Below are 18306 nucleotides of genomic sequence, written 5' to 3'. Positions count from 1 at the left end.
TTTATAAACGTTGGGTCAAAAGTCAACCATTAGGGAGATATCGCAGTACAAAGATGGCGAAAAAACAATGTTTTATTTTTTATCTTGAAAACGAAAAGAGAGAGACTAATGAAATTTTATGGAGGCATTACTGTTATGAAAACATACTTTCTGGTAATTTTTTCACTTTTTTAAAACGAGTGGAAGGGGTTGAAATAAACTACCCCTATCATTCTTGTTAACGAAATTTAAAGAAAAATTGTATCAAACACATGCAAAGTAATTGGATGGTTCAGTTTATTTTATCTCTTGTGTTTTTTTGATAAAACTCACCGATTTGAAATTAAAAAATAAAATGTAAAGCATTACATGTCAGGGCAGAAAACATTTTTAGATAAAGAAAAAAGGCTTCGGAATAATTAATTGATCGTAAGATAATAACGTATTGCAGTAGGGTAATGTCAAATTAAATAATATTAGAAACATCCTAAAAAGTGACAGCGGTCGACTAGATTTTTTCCTAAGAAAATTACAGCAGCCAACTAGATTCTTTATCTAAAAATGTTTTTTGTCCTGACATGCAATGCTTTACATTTTATTTTTTAATTTCAAATCGGTGACTTTTATCAAAAAAACACAAGAGATAAAAAAGTTTCTAAATCAACTAGACTATCCAAATTAATTTTCTTGCATGTGTTTGATAAGATTTTTCTTTAAATTTCGTTAACAAGAATGATGAGGTTTATTTTAACCCCTTCCACTCATTTTAAAAAAGTAAAAAAATTACCAGAAAGTGTGTTTTTATAACAGTAATGCTTCTATAAAATTTCATTAGTCTATCGCTTTTCGTTTTCAAGATAAAAAATAAAAACATTATTTTTCCGCCATCTTTGTTCCGCGATATCTCCCTAATGGTTGACTTTTGACCCAACGTTTATAAAGCAAACTACCCTTTATTTTTAACAAGGAATCACCCCCTGAAGTTTTTCGCATTTGTTTTGAAACACCCTGTATATAAATAATATATTTTTTTAACAAAATTTATCTTAATAGTGTAAACTGTTTTTTAGAGAATCTAAAGTTAAATACTTTGTAAGGACACTTGATTGATCTTGATAATTGACCTTTTACGATATTTTTAATGGTGTTGTACAGGGTGTCCCATTTTCATGTGTTTTATGGTGTTTCTAGTTTATGAGTAAGAATACAAAGATGCGGTTTTCACGTCACTGTGCTACTTTTTTATGAAACTAAAAATGTTACACACAGATTTGTCCTAGCCCCTTTAGTTTCTGAAATACAGGGCGAATTTGAAATTGTTGCATTTTTCGACCCCCTTTGTATCTTGGTTATCTTATAACTTATCCGAAAGGCAAAAACGAGTGTTCAATAATTTATGAATAGTAGTATGTTATTGAAATTATAAACATAAAGAACAAAGACGCAGAATATTATAATTCAAATATGTACAGAGTTTTCCGAGATTTTAAGTGCCATACCTGTCGGGTTACTTATTGGAGGTAGTAAAATACTTTTAAGGTCTTATTTATATATCTACACATTTTATTAATGGAACACCCTGTATATTTTCAGTGTTCTAAAAGACCTTTTTCCTCCGTTTTTAAATTATTTTAGTTTAATCAAAGCAACCGCTATCTATTGTCTTGTTGATTTATATTTCACTTTCAGGTCAGGTGAAAACATCATAATTCCTACATAAAGAGTTTTTTACTACAGTTTTAATAGTTAAGATTGCAGATATCGCACTAAATATCCCTGAAAACCCTGTACAGAAGAACCAATTAAAGACGTCGCGTCGGCGTTGCACAGAGGAGTATTTGCTGGATCTACCTGGCCAAAATTAATTATCACTGAAAATCGTTTCAAAATACTATCATTTGGTTCAATCTACGTATATTGAAAAAAATGTGTCGTATTATTACTTTACAGAATATAATTTTGGTAGGTACTAAGATAAATGCATAAATAATTTTATTAGGACTATCAGACAGTCGAAGTTCTTCAGTCTTGCGTCTTTTAGTTCGTTCGCTAGCCTCTTCAAATAACTTTTTCGGTCGTCCTGGCTTTGTCTGTACCTTTGGCCTACTTCCCTTAGCCATGTGGGATTATTTTTTCCGAATAGGTGTGGTCGTTGTTTTGCTGCAATCCAGCGACGCTTTATTTCGGACTTTACATATGAAAATTTATGCTTTATTTCCTTAATTTGTTCGTCGCTATTAGGCTCCAATGTTGCCAAATGATTTTCGACAAATTCTAACTTCTCGTTAATATCGAAGCGATTTTGTGCACTCATCAAGTCAAATATTTCTCTACGAGTCATTGCCCTAATGCCAGATGGTCCTAAAACAAAGGAAAATGCAAAATTACTAATAACTTGAATGTCACAGACCATAAAAAGTATCAGCAGATCAGCAGGAGATAGGTACCACCGTTATATTATTTTTTTACATTTGGCAAAACAGTAAGCTTTAAGTATTTAGTTAATCAATAGGTGGAGCATAGTGGACCTTGAATATATGATTTTTAGGAAGGGAATACTGTTCATTTATCGTCTCTACAAAAATAACTACCGGGACGAACCCTGAAGTACAACAAAACACTTTCAGTTATAATATATTTTCATAACACAGACACAAGTACAGGATTTTTTAACACAAAGGAATAAACGCATAAGAAACCGATAATAAACAAAAACTCTAATATGGAAATAAAGGTAAAATTACTTGCCATTTCAGAATCCATGAGATTTTAGTCTTGAGAATTCACCAAAAAAATACAACACTTCTAAAAGTCACGTTTTTCACACAGAAAACAGTTCGAAACAATTACTGCTTTTTAACGCCCGAAAAGCGGCTGATGCATTCCATTTTATGGTGGAGTGGGGCACCATAACACTGGGTTCGGAGCGGAGGGTCTCTCTGGCATTGCTTGTGAACCGTATCTTTTTATCTACGCGTGATTTTCGGAAATCACTTTTGGCCAGCTAGATCTAAAAAATACTCCTTTGTGCGTCGGTACTAACTTCGGAACCGTGAATGGTAGAAAAGGAAAATATTTGTAAGTAAATCGCCAAGGGGAAAACGCTTTAATTTTAGAAGGAATAACATCATAAGGATCAGTTTTCTTTTAAATTTTTCTTGATGAGATCGGTATATTGAAAACACAAGCATTAAAATCTATACAACTCAAAAAGAAGAGGAGTGGCAAGAGTGATACACTCATAATAATTGCTATACGGCTCCCTGGTGTGGTACGTTACATACATACATACAGCCGTTACTCGCTGACGAGTATTCGACACACATAAAGAAAATGGTCACGCAAGGCGTTTTCTTTCATGAGCTTTTCTGTGACTGAAAAGCCCGATACGTGATGTTATCTGCCTACCGCACTCCGGACATTCAAAAATCTCATTGCTTTGTTGCCTCTCTACTTTTTGGTTGCGCTGTTAACTGAGTTTACAACCCTTCTCCATTGAGTTCTATTGTGAGCTGCTTTTTCCCACTCATTCTGCATGTTAATTCCCTTTAAATTTTCGTGGAAAATGTCCTTGTATCTTTTCAGTTGTCCACCCGGCCTCCTCTTACCGTCCACAAGCTCACCGTAAAGCAGAGATTTTGGTATGCGGTTTTCTTGCATTCTGCATACGTGACCAGCCCATCTTAAGCGGGATTTTGTGACCATGACTTCAATACTCTCGCAGTTAGATTTTTCAAGGACCGATACGTTTGAGACATGATGGAACCACCGGACTCTTAAGAGTTGTCTAAGGTGTCTCTGTTGCAACTTGTTCAATGCGTTCATGTGTCGGCGGTAAGGCACCCAGGTTTCGCTCCCATATATCATGGTGGGGATTATAATTGCTCGGTATACTGCAAGTTTTGTTTTTGTACTCAAGTCATGATTGTAGAAAACCCTGTCTTTTAATTTCCAGAATGCTCTTGAGGCGCTACTAATCCTGTGCTGAATTTCAGAGTCAATATTGGCCTTTTCCGAAATCAAACTGCCAAGGTAATTGAATTCCGCCACATATTCGAATAGTTCTTCTCCGATTTTTATAGCATTGTTGTGATCTTCCGGGGGAGTGCACATGATTTTAGTTTTGCCGATGTTCAGCTTAAGGCCCAAAGCCTCGTATGCCCAGGTATATGTGTTCAACATTTCTTGTAATTGTTGTACCGTGTTTGCAACTAGAGCGCAGTCGTCAGCGTATTGAAGTTCTGTGATAAATTTTGTACGTGTTTTTGCCCTGAGTCTTTTTATGTTGAACAGACCGCCGTCATATCTGTATCTAATGCCCAATCCTCTCTCCTGCAGTTTGCTGTCCACTATAATGGAGAGCGCTGCCATGAATATGTTGAATAGGAGAGGCGCTAAAACACATCCCTGCCTAACTCCTGTATTTGTTAGGAATGGGTCGCTCAGTGATCCATGATGTGATACTTGACTTGTTGTTGTTATGGAGGCTTTTACACACTGTAAGAAATTTGTTGGGTACTCCGAACTTTTCCATAATTGCCCAAAGCGCATCTCTGTTCACAGAGTCGAAGGCTTTTGTTAGATCGATGAATGCAACATAAAGTTTAGACTGCTGCTCTTTTACTTTTTTCCTGTAGTTGACGGATGGAAAATATGGAATCGACGGTGCCGCGGTTGGTACGAAAACCCGTTTGCGATTCTGGAAGAATTTTTTCTATATGTGGGTGCAGGCGGTTTGACATTATTTTTGCAAGAATTTTTCCGCCGATAGCCAATAGCGAAATTCCCCGGTAATTTCCGCAGTCTGATGCACTTCCTTTGTTCTTAAATATATTCACTATATTCGCATTGCGAAAATCCTGAGGTACCTCTCCGCTTTCCCATACGACATCAAAGAGAGCCTTAAGATGACCAATAAGTTCTTTACTTGCACACTTATAGATTTCCGCCGGAATATCGTCACAGCCAGCTGATTTGTTGTTTTTAAGCTGTTTTATGGAGGTCTTTATTTCTTGTTCTGTTATTGGGATGTCTAATACATCGAGGCTGTTATATTGAGGTATTGTGTTTAATGCTTCCATATTGGGGTTGTTTTCTTGGTTAAGGATATGGCTGTAATGTTCTTTCCAGCGATTTCTAATTTGTTCTTCCTCTTTTAGAAGTTCGCCATTTTGAGCCATGATTGGGCAGCTTACCTTCTTAGTTGGGCCGTATACTTCTTTTACAGCCTCGAAGAATTTACGATAATCGTGATGCGTGGCGTACTCTTGAATCTGATTCGCTTTTTGTGACCACCAGTTATCCTTTACTTGGCGCAGTTCTCTTCGAAGCGTGTTGTTGGCTGCTTTAAAGTTGTCTACCAGTCTTGGATTATGTGGACTTGCAGTGACGGCTTGATATGCTCTATGCTTTTGTTCCAACAAAGCCTGTATATGCGGTTGATTTTCGTCAAACCAGTCTGGTTGTTTCTTTTGTTCGACTTTCCCAGTACTGCTTCGCTGGTTTTATGAATCGCATCCCTTAATTGTGTCCAGCCTTGTTCAGCTTCCAATACTGAGATTGAAGTTATCGGTGGAAGTGATTCTTTGATGGCTTCCCGGAGGGCGTCGGCGGTATTGTTGTTTTCTAGACCCCGTACGTTCAATCTGGTCATGTTGTTTTGCTTTTACAGCGTGGATGTTTGGGTTTTTAACTGGATTTTCATTTTTGAAATTAAAAGTCGGTGGTCAGTGCCGCATTCGGCATCTACTCTAGCTTTTGTGAGCCTAACATCTTTTAGATGCGTCCTTCGAACGATTATGTGGTCCAATTGATGCCAGTGGCCTGATCTAGGATGTTTCCAGGTACCTTTAAACTTGTCCTTCAACATGAACCACGTATTGGTGATGCAAAGATTATACTCTGCGCATGTTGTTAATAAGCGTTCACCATTGCTATTTGCGTTTCCGATTCCATGTTTTCCCAATACGTCAGGCCATATTTCCTGTTGTTTGCCTACACGGGCATTAAAGTCACCTAGCAAGATGATTCGTTCGTGCTTTGGAATTCGTTGAAGGGCATTTTGTAAAGCTTGGTAAAATTTATCCTTATCTTCAATTTTAGCGTCAAGGGTGGGAGCGTAGGCACTAATGATGTTGACGTAAGTTTTGTCTGATATGGGGTACCTTAGGGTCATAAGGCGTTCGGAGACACCAATAGGTACTTCTGTTAACTTGGTGGCGATTTCGTTTTTGATCGCAATGCCTACACCATGAATTCTCCTGTGTGTTGCGGGATAACCTTTCCAAAAGAAGGTGTAATGCTCCTCAGTGAGACTACCTTCATCTGCAAAGCGTGTTTCGCTTAGAGCGGCAACATCTATATTTAATCGGTGGAGTTCCTGTGAGACCAGTGCTGTTCTTCTCTCTGGTCGATTTGAATTTATCTTGTCCAGTAGAGTGCGGACGTTCCACGCCGCGAACGTGAAACATTGATGTTTTTGTTTCTCCGATGATAGCTCGAGTAGGCACCCCTCCCGGAGATCCGATTGAGGGGTATTTTACCTCCGGACGATAATTTTGTCCCACTCGAATGTTCCATCATTGCTGTGTGTAAGCTGCGTGAAAAGGTTTAACTGTGGCGGTTACGCTGCCGCACAGTTTTGGCTGCAACTGTAGCACGGGATGGCTATGGCACAGTGAGGACTGCGACGATAGTTCCCTTGTGCTACGTTCTCGGCCGGCTAGGTGTATTTTATTACTCCTTTTCCCCAGAAGATGGTAGGTCTGAGGGTTGTATAAGGTTATGCCGCCTATACTCGGACGTCAGAGCCTCGTTTGTGTAAACAGGGTGCACCACGTGAAGGTGAGGTTGACTTTTGGGTAAGCTAGGCTATATGTATCGCTTCAATACCCCTTGCACCCCAGGTGTGTTGTGGTACGTTACAGTGTCCAAAGTAACGTATAAAAAAAGTTAACTAGTTTCTATCGAAAGGTGAAACTAAAAGTGTCTAGTAGGGGTATTTTGATTGCGTTGGTTAGTCTCTGGGGGTAAGTTTTTTTAGATTGCACGCGAAATACCTGACCGATTATCGTTTATGCGCATGCGGAACTGCGGGTTGTAAAGTTTGACGGTCCGGCTAGATGCAAGAATTTATCTAATTTTTTTTTCGTAAGTATCGTAATCTTCATGTCTTTTGTATTTTCTTCTTTCAAAACGTGCCAAAAAGGTGAAAACTGGCAACGCTGCAAGCAGTGGCCATCTGCACTTTAGACTCCAACTGACGCCAACTAATAACTATGGGTGCAAGATTTTTTTTCTCCTCACAAAACAAAATCTACACAACTAATTACGTAATTTATTGCTTCTTGCCATTTTTATCTATTATCAAAAATATAGACTTGGTGCATTCCAGTTGATTTTAAAAATTCAGACCGCAGCACTCAATACGGCAGAAACTGGAAGCTTTCGCTCTGTATTTTACGCAGTTCCGGTATTGATAGCATTAAAACAATATTAAACTCGTGGCTTTGTTATAATATTTAAGTATTTTAGTTTTTAATAGCGGAGTTATTGAAACTACTAAACACTCAGGTATGAGGTTTGTGTGATGTAACGCTGAATCGGGTAGTAAAAATTAAGTGAAAAAGATATTAACAAGTAAAGACAGGCGTAATTACGTACTTGTTGGGTGCAATAATATTCAATAACTCAACATTCCCTTATATTCAACTCTCCCGAAACAACATTTAAAAGACCCTCTACACTATGCTCGAAATGTTACTGGCTAATAGATTGCGTTGTTCCGATTTTTTTTAAGTGGCTATTTCCTCAAAATAAATAAATTCATAAGCTATGACTTTAATAGGAAGGGCATTACATAATACTGAAACAAAAAATCTAAATCCGTAGTTATATTTACAAAATTGATGACGGTGTCTCGAATTCGAAACGTCGGAATGGAGAATTAACTTTGCAATTTTGTAGAGGAGAACAAAACCTTGTATGACTTTCCTAAAATTTGAGGATTTATTGACATAAGGAGAGAAAATAATTTTCTACTTTGCCATATTCACTATTTTTCTCTTTAAAATGGTAATCCGACTTTCAGATTGGAGACGTTATTATTGATTTCACTATTCAATGCCGTATATGTTATAAGTACAAAATAAATTGTGATGTAAAAGTCATATAACTTGATTAAAAAAATCCCCATTATTTGAAGAATTTCGAAACAACTACCTTAATGTCATTACAGTACCTACAATTTATGACTCCAAGAATAGAGCCAAAAATACCATATTTTTCTTCTTAAGCTCTATCAGTAACGGTTACCGAGTTATAGCCAACGTCTTTTATTAATTATTGGACACAGGATAAAGGATAATCCTGTATATATAAAAAAACTGACTACTTATCGTCAGTGAAACGTGATAACCTGCTAACTCTATTTTTGATTTTAAGTAAATAACACTTTTAATAGATCATTTTTATGTAAAATTTTAACGAAATATTGATTCTTATTGTTCCCCAATATAAATATTATCGCTATCTCATTATCATATTAACGCCTGAAAATACTTGCTACATGTGTACCATATTTTTGTGCCGTTTATTTTCTCTCGGAAAATTAGGAATAATGGAGTTAGCAGTTTATCACATTTCACCGACGATGTAAACTAACAAAGCATGTTTAAATTATGTCAATATTTTCTATGTACTCAACAAACGTATAAAACAAAGTTCACTGTTGATGTCTTTAAATTCGTTATGTACTAATGAAATTTGCAGCGAGATACATACAGAGAAGAGCACGTCTTAATTTATCATTGTTTGCTATGTTGCATCTCAATACGGCGATGAATTGTTCTGTTATTTACTCAATAAATGCTTTGTATTACTGCACGTATAGACGTGTATCAATTCACCATTGTAGCAAAAGATAAACAAGGAACTCTAGTTGTTGAGTGCTTCAGTCAAAGTTTTGATTGATCGAACGATCCATATAATATAGGAATTTTCTTTTTAATTTAATGATCAGAATGTAGTTGCTAGTACAATGTCAAAAAGTTTGCTTTTTCTGAATGATAATAATGATTTTACAAATCACATAAGGTCAGAAGCTTCACTGTCAGTTGTTAAAATTGTTGCTTTATAATTGTTTGCTTTAGCAATAAACAAAATATATATTTTATACCAATTGAACCTTTAGTTACGTAATCGAAGGCGCGATTTTTAAAGTCATTGTTGCCAACCATGGAAATTTAAATTTCCCGCTGGGGATTCACGTGGTAGCTCTGCTGTAAAAAATGTCAAGTTGCCACATTTATTTATTTAATTCCTGATATTGTCATTCGTTTTGACACTTTAGTTTTCTATTACGAGTTTTTGGTGTAAATAAATAGTGTGATGATATCTTTCAGCTTAAAAATGTTTACTAGCAGACCTTGCTATCGAACATTGTTCTTTTTACAACCCCTTTTAGCGCGAAGTGTACAAGGTAGCTTAATAGCCGTAAAAACTCATCGCAACTTTATTAAAATATTTTGAACGCGAAAGCGGGAGTAACGGCCCTTTAAGTCCCTTAAGCGCTGTTAAGGAGGTGAGTTTTGTTGTAAATAATAACTGTTTATTTATTTATAATTCATTTATTTTTGTTTCCTAAAATATTTTGATTAAAAGAAAATATGTAAAAGTGGGCAACGCTGTGCATCACGCGACTAAAAGTTTATTTGATATGAACTATATACAGGGTGGCGCACCTCATTCGCCTCGGTTGATTATACGAAAACGAAAAGATGTAGAAACAAAATATTTTATAGGTATATGTGGGGAGGCAATGTGCACAATTTAAAATTATTTTCAAATATACAGGGTGTTTCAGAACTAAGATCCATACCAAAGTTATATTTTTTCTTATGGAACACACTTTTGGGGTATTTTATTTTATTTTTGGATTGCTGGGCCCAAAAAAAGGCATTTGTTATTATAAGGGTTAAATATGTTTAAAATCATTGGTTTTTGAGATATTTAAAGATATTTAAATTTGCATGCTACTATAGAATAGATTATTAACACCCTGTACATTAATTTCCAGAATTAATTCTTGTGCTGAATTTAAAGGTAGAGAAATAAACTTTACTGGTAAATGTTATTGCTTCCTTAAATTTATACAGGGATATCAAAAATTGCTGATCTATTTTAAGGATTTATTTTACATAAAAACTTCGTTATTTCAAATATATCACCCTATACTTTTTATAATAAATCGAAGCAGATATAAATGCTCTTTCAAACTATATTAGGGTTTCCTATACCTATCTAGCTCAGATTTTGAATAAAGAGCAAATTTTCAATAAAATGGCAACCAAGAGGGCTTGTGTCGTCATGGCAACTAGTGACAGTAGCTATTTTCAAAATCGAAATTATTTTCTGGGCTTATTTAAATTTATACCAGTTTACTTTTATTTAATTTAGCTACAATAGTTTAATAAATAATATGTATTTATTATTCTATCAAGAAAAACGAAGAAGTAGTTTTTTGATTTATTTTACGATTACTTGTAGATATATGGATTTTCTATAAAAGAGACAATTACGGCAAATTCATTTTCTTCGCTTCCAACGACAGGTTTCTGCCTAACAGATTTTTTATAAACCACATTACCAGCTCTGCGAAATAGGAAAAGTAGTTTTTCAAAGGAACGCTTATCAGGAAGATCCCTATTTTTGGATACCTTTGAGCATAAGCTCTTGAGGCCAAGAAGCAATTTTCCTCACAAAATAAAATTACTACAAACATATCCATTCGTTCCTCCAGCAGATATTGGTTTATTTTACTTGATAAAATAATTAATACTTACTTATTAATTTATTTAGGTAAATATAACTAAACTGTTATAAATTATAAATAATAATGTCCATAAACTAATGTTGACTTTGAAAATAGTTACTAACTGTCACTAGAAAATTGCCACGGCGACACCAGCCATCTTGATTGAAATTTTATTTAAAAATCGCTTTGTATTCAAAATCTGAGCTAGATAGGTATAGGAAACCCTAATGTAGTTTGAAAGAGCATTTGAATCTGCTTCGGTTTATTTAAAAAAAATACAGGGTGTTCCATTTGAAATAACGAAGTTTTTATATAAAATAAATCTTTAAAATAGATCAGCAATTTTTGATACCCCTGTATAAATTTAAGGAAGCAATGCCATTTTTAAGTAAAGTTTATTTCTTTACCTTTAAACTCAGCACAATAATTAATTCTGAAAAGTAATGTACAGGGTGTTAATAATCTATTCTAATGTAGCATGCAAATTTAAATATCTTGAAATATCTCAAAAACCAAAGATTTTAAACATATTTAACCCCTATAATAAATAACTTCTTTTGGGTCCAGGAATCCAAAAATGAAATATAATACCGGGTGTTCCATAAGAAAAAATATAACTTTGGTATGTATCTTAGTTCTGACACACCCTGTACATTTCAAAATAATTTTAAATTATGCATATTGTCTTCCCACATATACCCATAAAATATTTTGTTTCTACAACTTTCCGTTTTCGTATAATCAACCGAGGCGAATGAGGTGCGCCACCCTGCATAAATGAAATACATATTTTCTAGTTGGATAAACAAAATACATACTTTGTAGTTGCTTAAGACCGCAAAGAAACACACAATATTAATCTAAACAATATTAAATTAAACATTTTTCTATGGAAACGTCCTTAAAGTCCTACATAATTAACTTAAATTAAAATATTAATTACTTACATTATATAATATCCAGGGTATCGTTGATGATATAAAAAGTCTATTCCAACTCCAGCCAATACTGAAACAAAAGAATATATTATTAATTTTGGAAAATAATACAATATTTTAAATTATTAAAATCAAATATCATATATTTTAATGAAATATGAAATATTCTATAGATCAATTGCACAAAATGTTTAATATTAAATCAGCGAGGTAATGTTCAAGTTTTTTTTGTAACTTTGGTTTGGATATTTTATATTTGCAACCTGTTCCAATTTCAATATTCCTGTTTGAGATAAAATATTTTAACTCATTCAATATTAAATATAGGTTTGATATATCTTTGATGTACCCGTATTGTGTTACTTTTTGACTTTACCATTATTTCCGTCCCAGTATGAGATAAAATTATAAAGAGAATTTTTGAAAACATATACCGGGTGCGTCTTAAAAGAGGCTCACATCTATAACTTTTCTATTTTTTTTTTAAATAAAAAAACAAGATTTGCTACGTTAGTATATGACATAAATTAGGATTGATTGACGTATTCAAATGTTTTTGGTCACTTCCTCTTTCACAGGAAATTACTACAACTTTTGATTTTTAAATGGCACCTTCGGTATATTTCTACTTTATTCGATGAAAAATGACATATTATCATATGTCAACTTTTAACATTTTTGCTTTTAAAAAAAATTAGGGGTTTCTGGCAAAAACCCCATTAGTCAGATATTTCGAAATTTGGAAAAACTAAAAAAACGTATATCTTCCTCCCATTTAAATTTAAATTGTCATTTTTTTTGTGTGAGCTCCGGTTATAATCTGAAAGTACAGAAAACTAGTTTTCTTTATTTTTTTCTTATCTTTAAGTTAGGAAGGGCGTGAATTTGTTTGACTGGTGGGGTTTTTGCTGAAATTTTGGCAAAAACCGTGGAAACGACTAAGTCCTCTTAGCAACTGTTCGAACGATTACGAACGACAAACAACCAAACCACAACAAAGGAGCAGACTAGTGGGGTTTTTGCCGTTAAGACTTTTGACTTGTGGGGTTCTTGCGGAATTACGGTATTTTTGATTGTATATGCACGGGCTGACTTATAGCACTTTTCCCGAATTCGTTTGGTAGGAACGTTATGACTAACAAATTACTGTCGGATAGCGCCATTAACTCATTTTACCCATTTTTTGACTAATGGGGTTTTTGCCAGAAACCCCTCAATTGTATTTTTTAAATATCAATCTAGAGTGCCATGGCTGTGTTAAAAACACTAATTTTTAATCAAGGAGCCTTGGAAAAATAGATTTGATTGTCTAATTTTTCGTGTCTTGTCCTGGCCGGTTAAAAGATGCCCAAATCGTAATTTTAATCATATGTCAATTTTTTCAATTGCAACAAGGGTGGCTCATTAGGATATTTGGAAAAAGCATTTTTTTACGAATAATTTGGTACCACCACTTGGTAATTCGAGTCATTGACGTCTAAATATGTCGTTATGAACTGTATGTTACAATTTCAAATAAACTATATGCGAAAATGTTAATAAATATGTCATTATATTCAGAGTGTCATTTTCTATCCAATAAAGTAGAAATATACCCAGGGTGCTATTCAAAAGTTGTGGTCATTTCCGGTGAAACAGGAAGTGATCAAAACAATTGAATACGTCAATCAATCCTAATTATGTCATATACTAACATACCAAATCTCGTTTTATAAAATGTGTCAGTTTGGATTTATATTTTCTATAAAATATCTTGTTATGCGAACCTGCAGGTCACACAACGCTCAATGGAATGAAATATGCTGGGAATAACCAAGAGAGACCGTAAAAAAATAGAGTGGACCAAAGACGTGAAAAAAATGGGCAATCAAATCTCTCAAGTGACCTGGCAAGAAGGACGGACGACAAATGTCCCATTATGGTTCTTAGACATTTCAGCGACTCTTAACATGCTTTTGGGTTTATTTGTTTCCTTTCGGATTTCTATGCCATATGTCATTATTGGTCTAATGCAGGATTTATAAAATTTTAATTTTTGCTCTGTGTTCGCATGGGGAAGGGGTTTGTCCGCACTATTTGCCTCAGACATCCTGACATGGCCGTTGCTCTGTTTATTTGGTTTCTCAAATCTTTCTCTGGATCATGGTAGTGAGACATATCTATTCCTGGGTATCTGAACTGTGATACTTGTTAAATAATTTTGTTTTCTACTACCAGTTTGCATCTTGCTGGTAAGATATTGAAATATATAGTAAATAATTAAATCAAAAAATAAACAAAAATATAGATAACAAATGTACTGTAATATCGATGAAATTAAAAGACTCTTATTCCAGATCATTCGGTCAATCAGTCATTGGTACTACAAAATTGACAAAAAATTCACTTCACTTTACTGTTAGGCAGTGCCGGTTAGGGTGAGGTAATTAGTAATAAAGTAAATTAAAAAAATACTATATTGCGTATATCCACATGGTCTCCTTTATTAAAACATAATTTAGTCCAAGCTTAATCCGTGCTCCGAACGTAAATTTCCCAGCAATTGGAGAGAATTCGATTAGGCCTCCGGTGCCCTTCCGGATTTCTCCATAAAAATGCGCCACGCAGCATCTCCGCCAACTTGATTTAGCGAGTTAATCGTTGCCTTCGGTGATTTAACACGACCTCGAATACACGAATACTTTCCCTCTCGGTTCGGTGACAAAACGAACGAGTTTCTCCACACAGAATAAAGGGGAATGATAAAAACCGTGCTCCTCAAATAAGACAAAAGCCTATGTAGTGATTTATTCGATTCGTGAGAAAAATACCGTCAAATTTAATTAAGAGTCTATTACGCTGTACTTTCGGGTCGCTCTCAGGGGTCGGGTAAAGCGGGTGTGTGGCCGAAGGAAACATATATTTTATTTCAGAAATCTAGCCAATCTAGCCTAAAGCTTAGCTCGATCCTGTCGTGCAGTGGCGTAATTATCGATATGCCGTGTGTGCGAAGCACACGGGCCCGGGACCTCGGGGGCCCGGGCCGCATTCCCATTTCTATCACATGCTATCGCGAATCAAGCAGAATCGGGCGATCCCGAACTAAGTTCTTATCTCCCACATGTCTTAAATACTTAACTAGCATACGCTATCGCAAAAATAACTTATTACTTTACACTTGTTCTTGTGCAATTTTGTAGCTGTGTTTTCCTTTTTATTTTGCAAAATAAAAATAACTGGAAATATGTGATTTTTCATTAGAGCATTAAATTTGACAAAAAAGGAAATTTACTGTATTGTCACTGGATTTCTGTACCATCGAATAGAAATAGAACTAAGTTAGTTGTGAGCATGAAAAATTATACTGGCCAAACTAGTTAACTCAAAATCACTTTAAAAACTCTAGTTACTTAATGGTTGTATTAAGGGGACGATAAGGCAGCTGAGTTACGGAAATTATTTCAATAGAAAATGAAGTTACTCGTACAATAGACATTGGTAATATTGTGTCAACTTTCGCCCATGCTAGAGCTAGGAAAAAAGAATTTTAATATGTTCATGTTCCTATTTACATTGTTTATTTTAATTTAGTTAATTTTGTTGTTGTTTTTTGTTTTGTTTTTATTTATTATTTTATTTATTTGATATTTTATATGTTTTGGGTTACATATTCTGTGTTGCAGTAATAAATAATACTATATAAAAATTAATTCGATAATGTTATTTCTAACCTAAAATATGAGTGCATATTATTCAGATTAGTATATAAGTATTGAAATATGTAGGCGTAATAGGGGGCCCGGTAAAATTTTTGCACACAGGCCCGTGAGTCTATTGCTACGCCACTGCTGTCGTGTTAAGTCACACCTAAAATTCCAAACACACGTGCTTTGACTAAGGCTTGATTAAGGTTTGCAGAGCTTCAGAATTTGCCGTAAAATAGCGAGCAATTTGTTACAAAACCATATAAATTATATATTACTGTAATCACAAAACTTCAATCTATTTCCGTATTGTAACGGAATTTTAAATTATGTCTTCATTTTCGAGAAAATTTAGTCCAAACAATGAATATTTTGTTGATGTTTGACCATTAAAATATTAAAAATGAAGAAGTTATCTAAAAATGTGCTACGATACGAATATAGTATAATCCTTTATCTTTAATTTCCTTCTTTATTTGTATAAAAATACCTAGCCAGATTTGTAAAAAACGTTACCGTAACTCTCCTGGGGCGCTATTCTGTATTGATTGATTTGATATTGATTGATTATTGATATATCTGATTGTATGATTGATTGATATTGATTGATTATTGATATATCTGATTGTACAGAATAGGGCCCCAGGGGCGCTATTCTGTACACGGCATCGACAATCGTCGGTATCGGTAAGTTACCAACAGCTATCAGTACGTATTTGTATATAGTAAACATGTGTTGATTGTTGTTGTCATAGTTACCGATCGGTCCTATGGCAGATATCGCAAATTTGTACCGACGAAAATCGGTATCTCTACCGTGCCCTTGTCAACCTCACGGTAGAGATACCAAGAGTCGTCGGTACAAATTTGCGATATCTGTCATAGGGCCGATCGGTAACTATGACAACAACAATCAACACGACACTCATTGGCCGTACATACCCATAGCTGTCGGTAACTTGCCGATACCGACGATTGACACAGAATAGCGCCCCTGGTTGGGTTTGCTTTCGTTTGTTTTTTTACATATTTTAGCTAAATTTCACTAGTCTATTTAAATGCCGAACGCTTATTTTACTACTTTTTCGGACTAGTGAAATGGACCCTTAAGCCGTGAAGGTGATGTTGTTCTGTTTATTTATACAGGGTGGGCCACTGAAAACTTACAATGGCTATAATTTTTAAAGCAAAAAAGATATCAAAAAAAAAATACCGCTTCTATAATATCGAGGGGGAATACATATGACGTATTTTTTGACCCACCCCAACCTACCCTTTAGGCGGCACCCCTACTCACTTGAAAATCGCAAAATCATAAAAATAAAAATATCTTGGAAAATCTTTGACCACGGGGTAGGCAACCTTAACAATATTTTCAAGATATATGAATTATTTATTGAATACCGGAATAATATACCGGGTGTTCTATTTAAAATACAGGGGTAATTTGCTTTTAAAAGTTACCAATATTTAATATTAATTTTGTCCCACCCTGTATACGTTTTAGAGTAAAATTTTAATGTTGTTTAACATACAGTGGCTATTGTAACAAAATATCATTTACCCTGTATAGCCGGGTAAATCCTTATTTAGATAGCTTCTATTAAAATTTCAAATTTGTTCTTCATTTTTAGAAAATCTTAAATATGTGAAAAACCTTACATTTTAGTAATATAGTTCTTTAATAAAACTCACCTTTATTTTTCTCCTAGAAGCCAAAAATCAATTAATATATAGGGTGTTCCGTAACAAAACCCCAACTTTGATGTGTAACTTTTTTTGGAGCACCCTGTAGAATACGGTATATTTTTATAAAATGCTTTTAGTTAACATAGATATGCTCCCAATATTTCATTTTGATATAAACTAAAACCTCCAGGTCTTATGAGGGACGCCACCCTGTTTACATGAACCATAATGGAGAAAATAACTTTAGAAATGTAGGTACCTTTATAAATCAATTCAGCTTTTTATTATTTATATGGCTATTACAAAACGTGTTACAAAAAGTTCAACAGTAGATAGTATAAAAATTATACCCCCATATATCCAAATCAAGAATCTCCACCACGTTCATTTACTAAGTTAATCGCCTCTTTGGGTGATTTACTATTGGTCTCGCCGCTTAATCGACCTTTCTCCCTTTCTGGTGACAAAATGTTAACCCCAAAACCCTATTTTTTCTTAAGTTGAAATGGGGACGTAGGATAAGGACCATTACTAGCAAATAAATCAAAGACATTAGGTATATGAATTTTGCAAAACCATGGAGAAAATTAAGAAAAGATCAAATTGAAAATTAAATACTCAAATTCAAATTGGATACAATTCCGCCATCTCACTTTCGTATAAATTAAACTATAATGTATACTTGATATACATGGTGGTACGAATTTTATTCGGGAAATTTTGGCAGCATATTCTACGGATAAAAATAAGTAAAAGTTCATATAACTTTATGTCCTAAAATGTTTCGTTTCAGAGATACAGGGTGTAGAAATTTCATTTTTATTTCGGCTTCTTCTAAATAATTTCTGACCTAACGTCGATATTTGGATGAAAATTGATGTCTGGGCGTTTTTTGACATAAAAAAAATGATTTCGATGTCAATATGATCCTTACTTGTAGAGGCGCGACCTGCATGTCTTTAACTGATTTGAATAGTAACTTTTCGTCCGTACCTATATAAAACTACTGAGTGAAAATTATTTTTTTACATTTCCGTATTTTTTACATAAAATATGTATCAAATGGCAAAAGTCGCTACGAGCAACCGTTTTCAAGATAACTGTAATGAAAATACTCAATACATGTCATTATTAACAGAAATTAATATGTTGACTAGATAGATTTGACTGAAATAATAAATTTGGGAACTTTTTATTTTTATCG

At 34.3% G+C, this 18306-nt stretch overlaps 1 protein-coding gene across 1 annotated transcript in view; it reads right to left on the bottom strand.

Moving 5' to 3' along the window:
* Positions 1–18306, bottom strand: part of LOC115880113 — an 870630-nt gene that overhangs the window by 366638 nt on the left and 485686 nt on the right. The window contains exon 3 of the mRNA XM_030897242.1: positions 11740–11800. Coding sequence (XP_030753102.1) covers positions 11740–11800 — 61 coding nt within the window. The remainder of the gene's footprint in view (positions 1–11739; positions 11801–18306) is intronic.

Source organism: Sitophilus oryzae, unplaced genomic scaffold (assembly GCF_002938485.1).
Source record: "Sitophilus oryzae breed Bouriz unplaced genomic scaffold, Soryzae_2.0 scaffold_1614_pilon_pilon, whole genome shotgun sequence".
Classification (NCBI taxonomy): Eukaryota; Metazoa; Arthropoda; class Insecta; order Coleoptera; family Curculionidae; genus Sitophilus; species Sitophilus oryzae.
The sequence above is the reverse complement of the archived record's forward strand: the minus strand, read 5'-3'. Positions and strand labels throughout refer to the sequence as shown.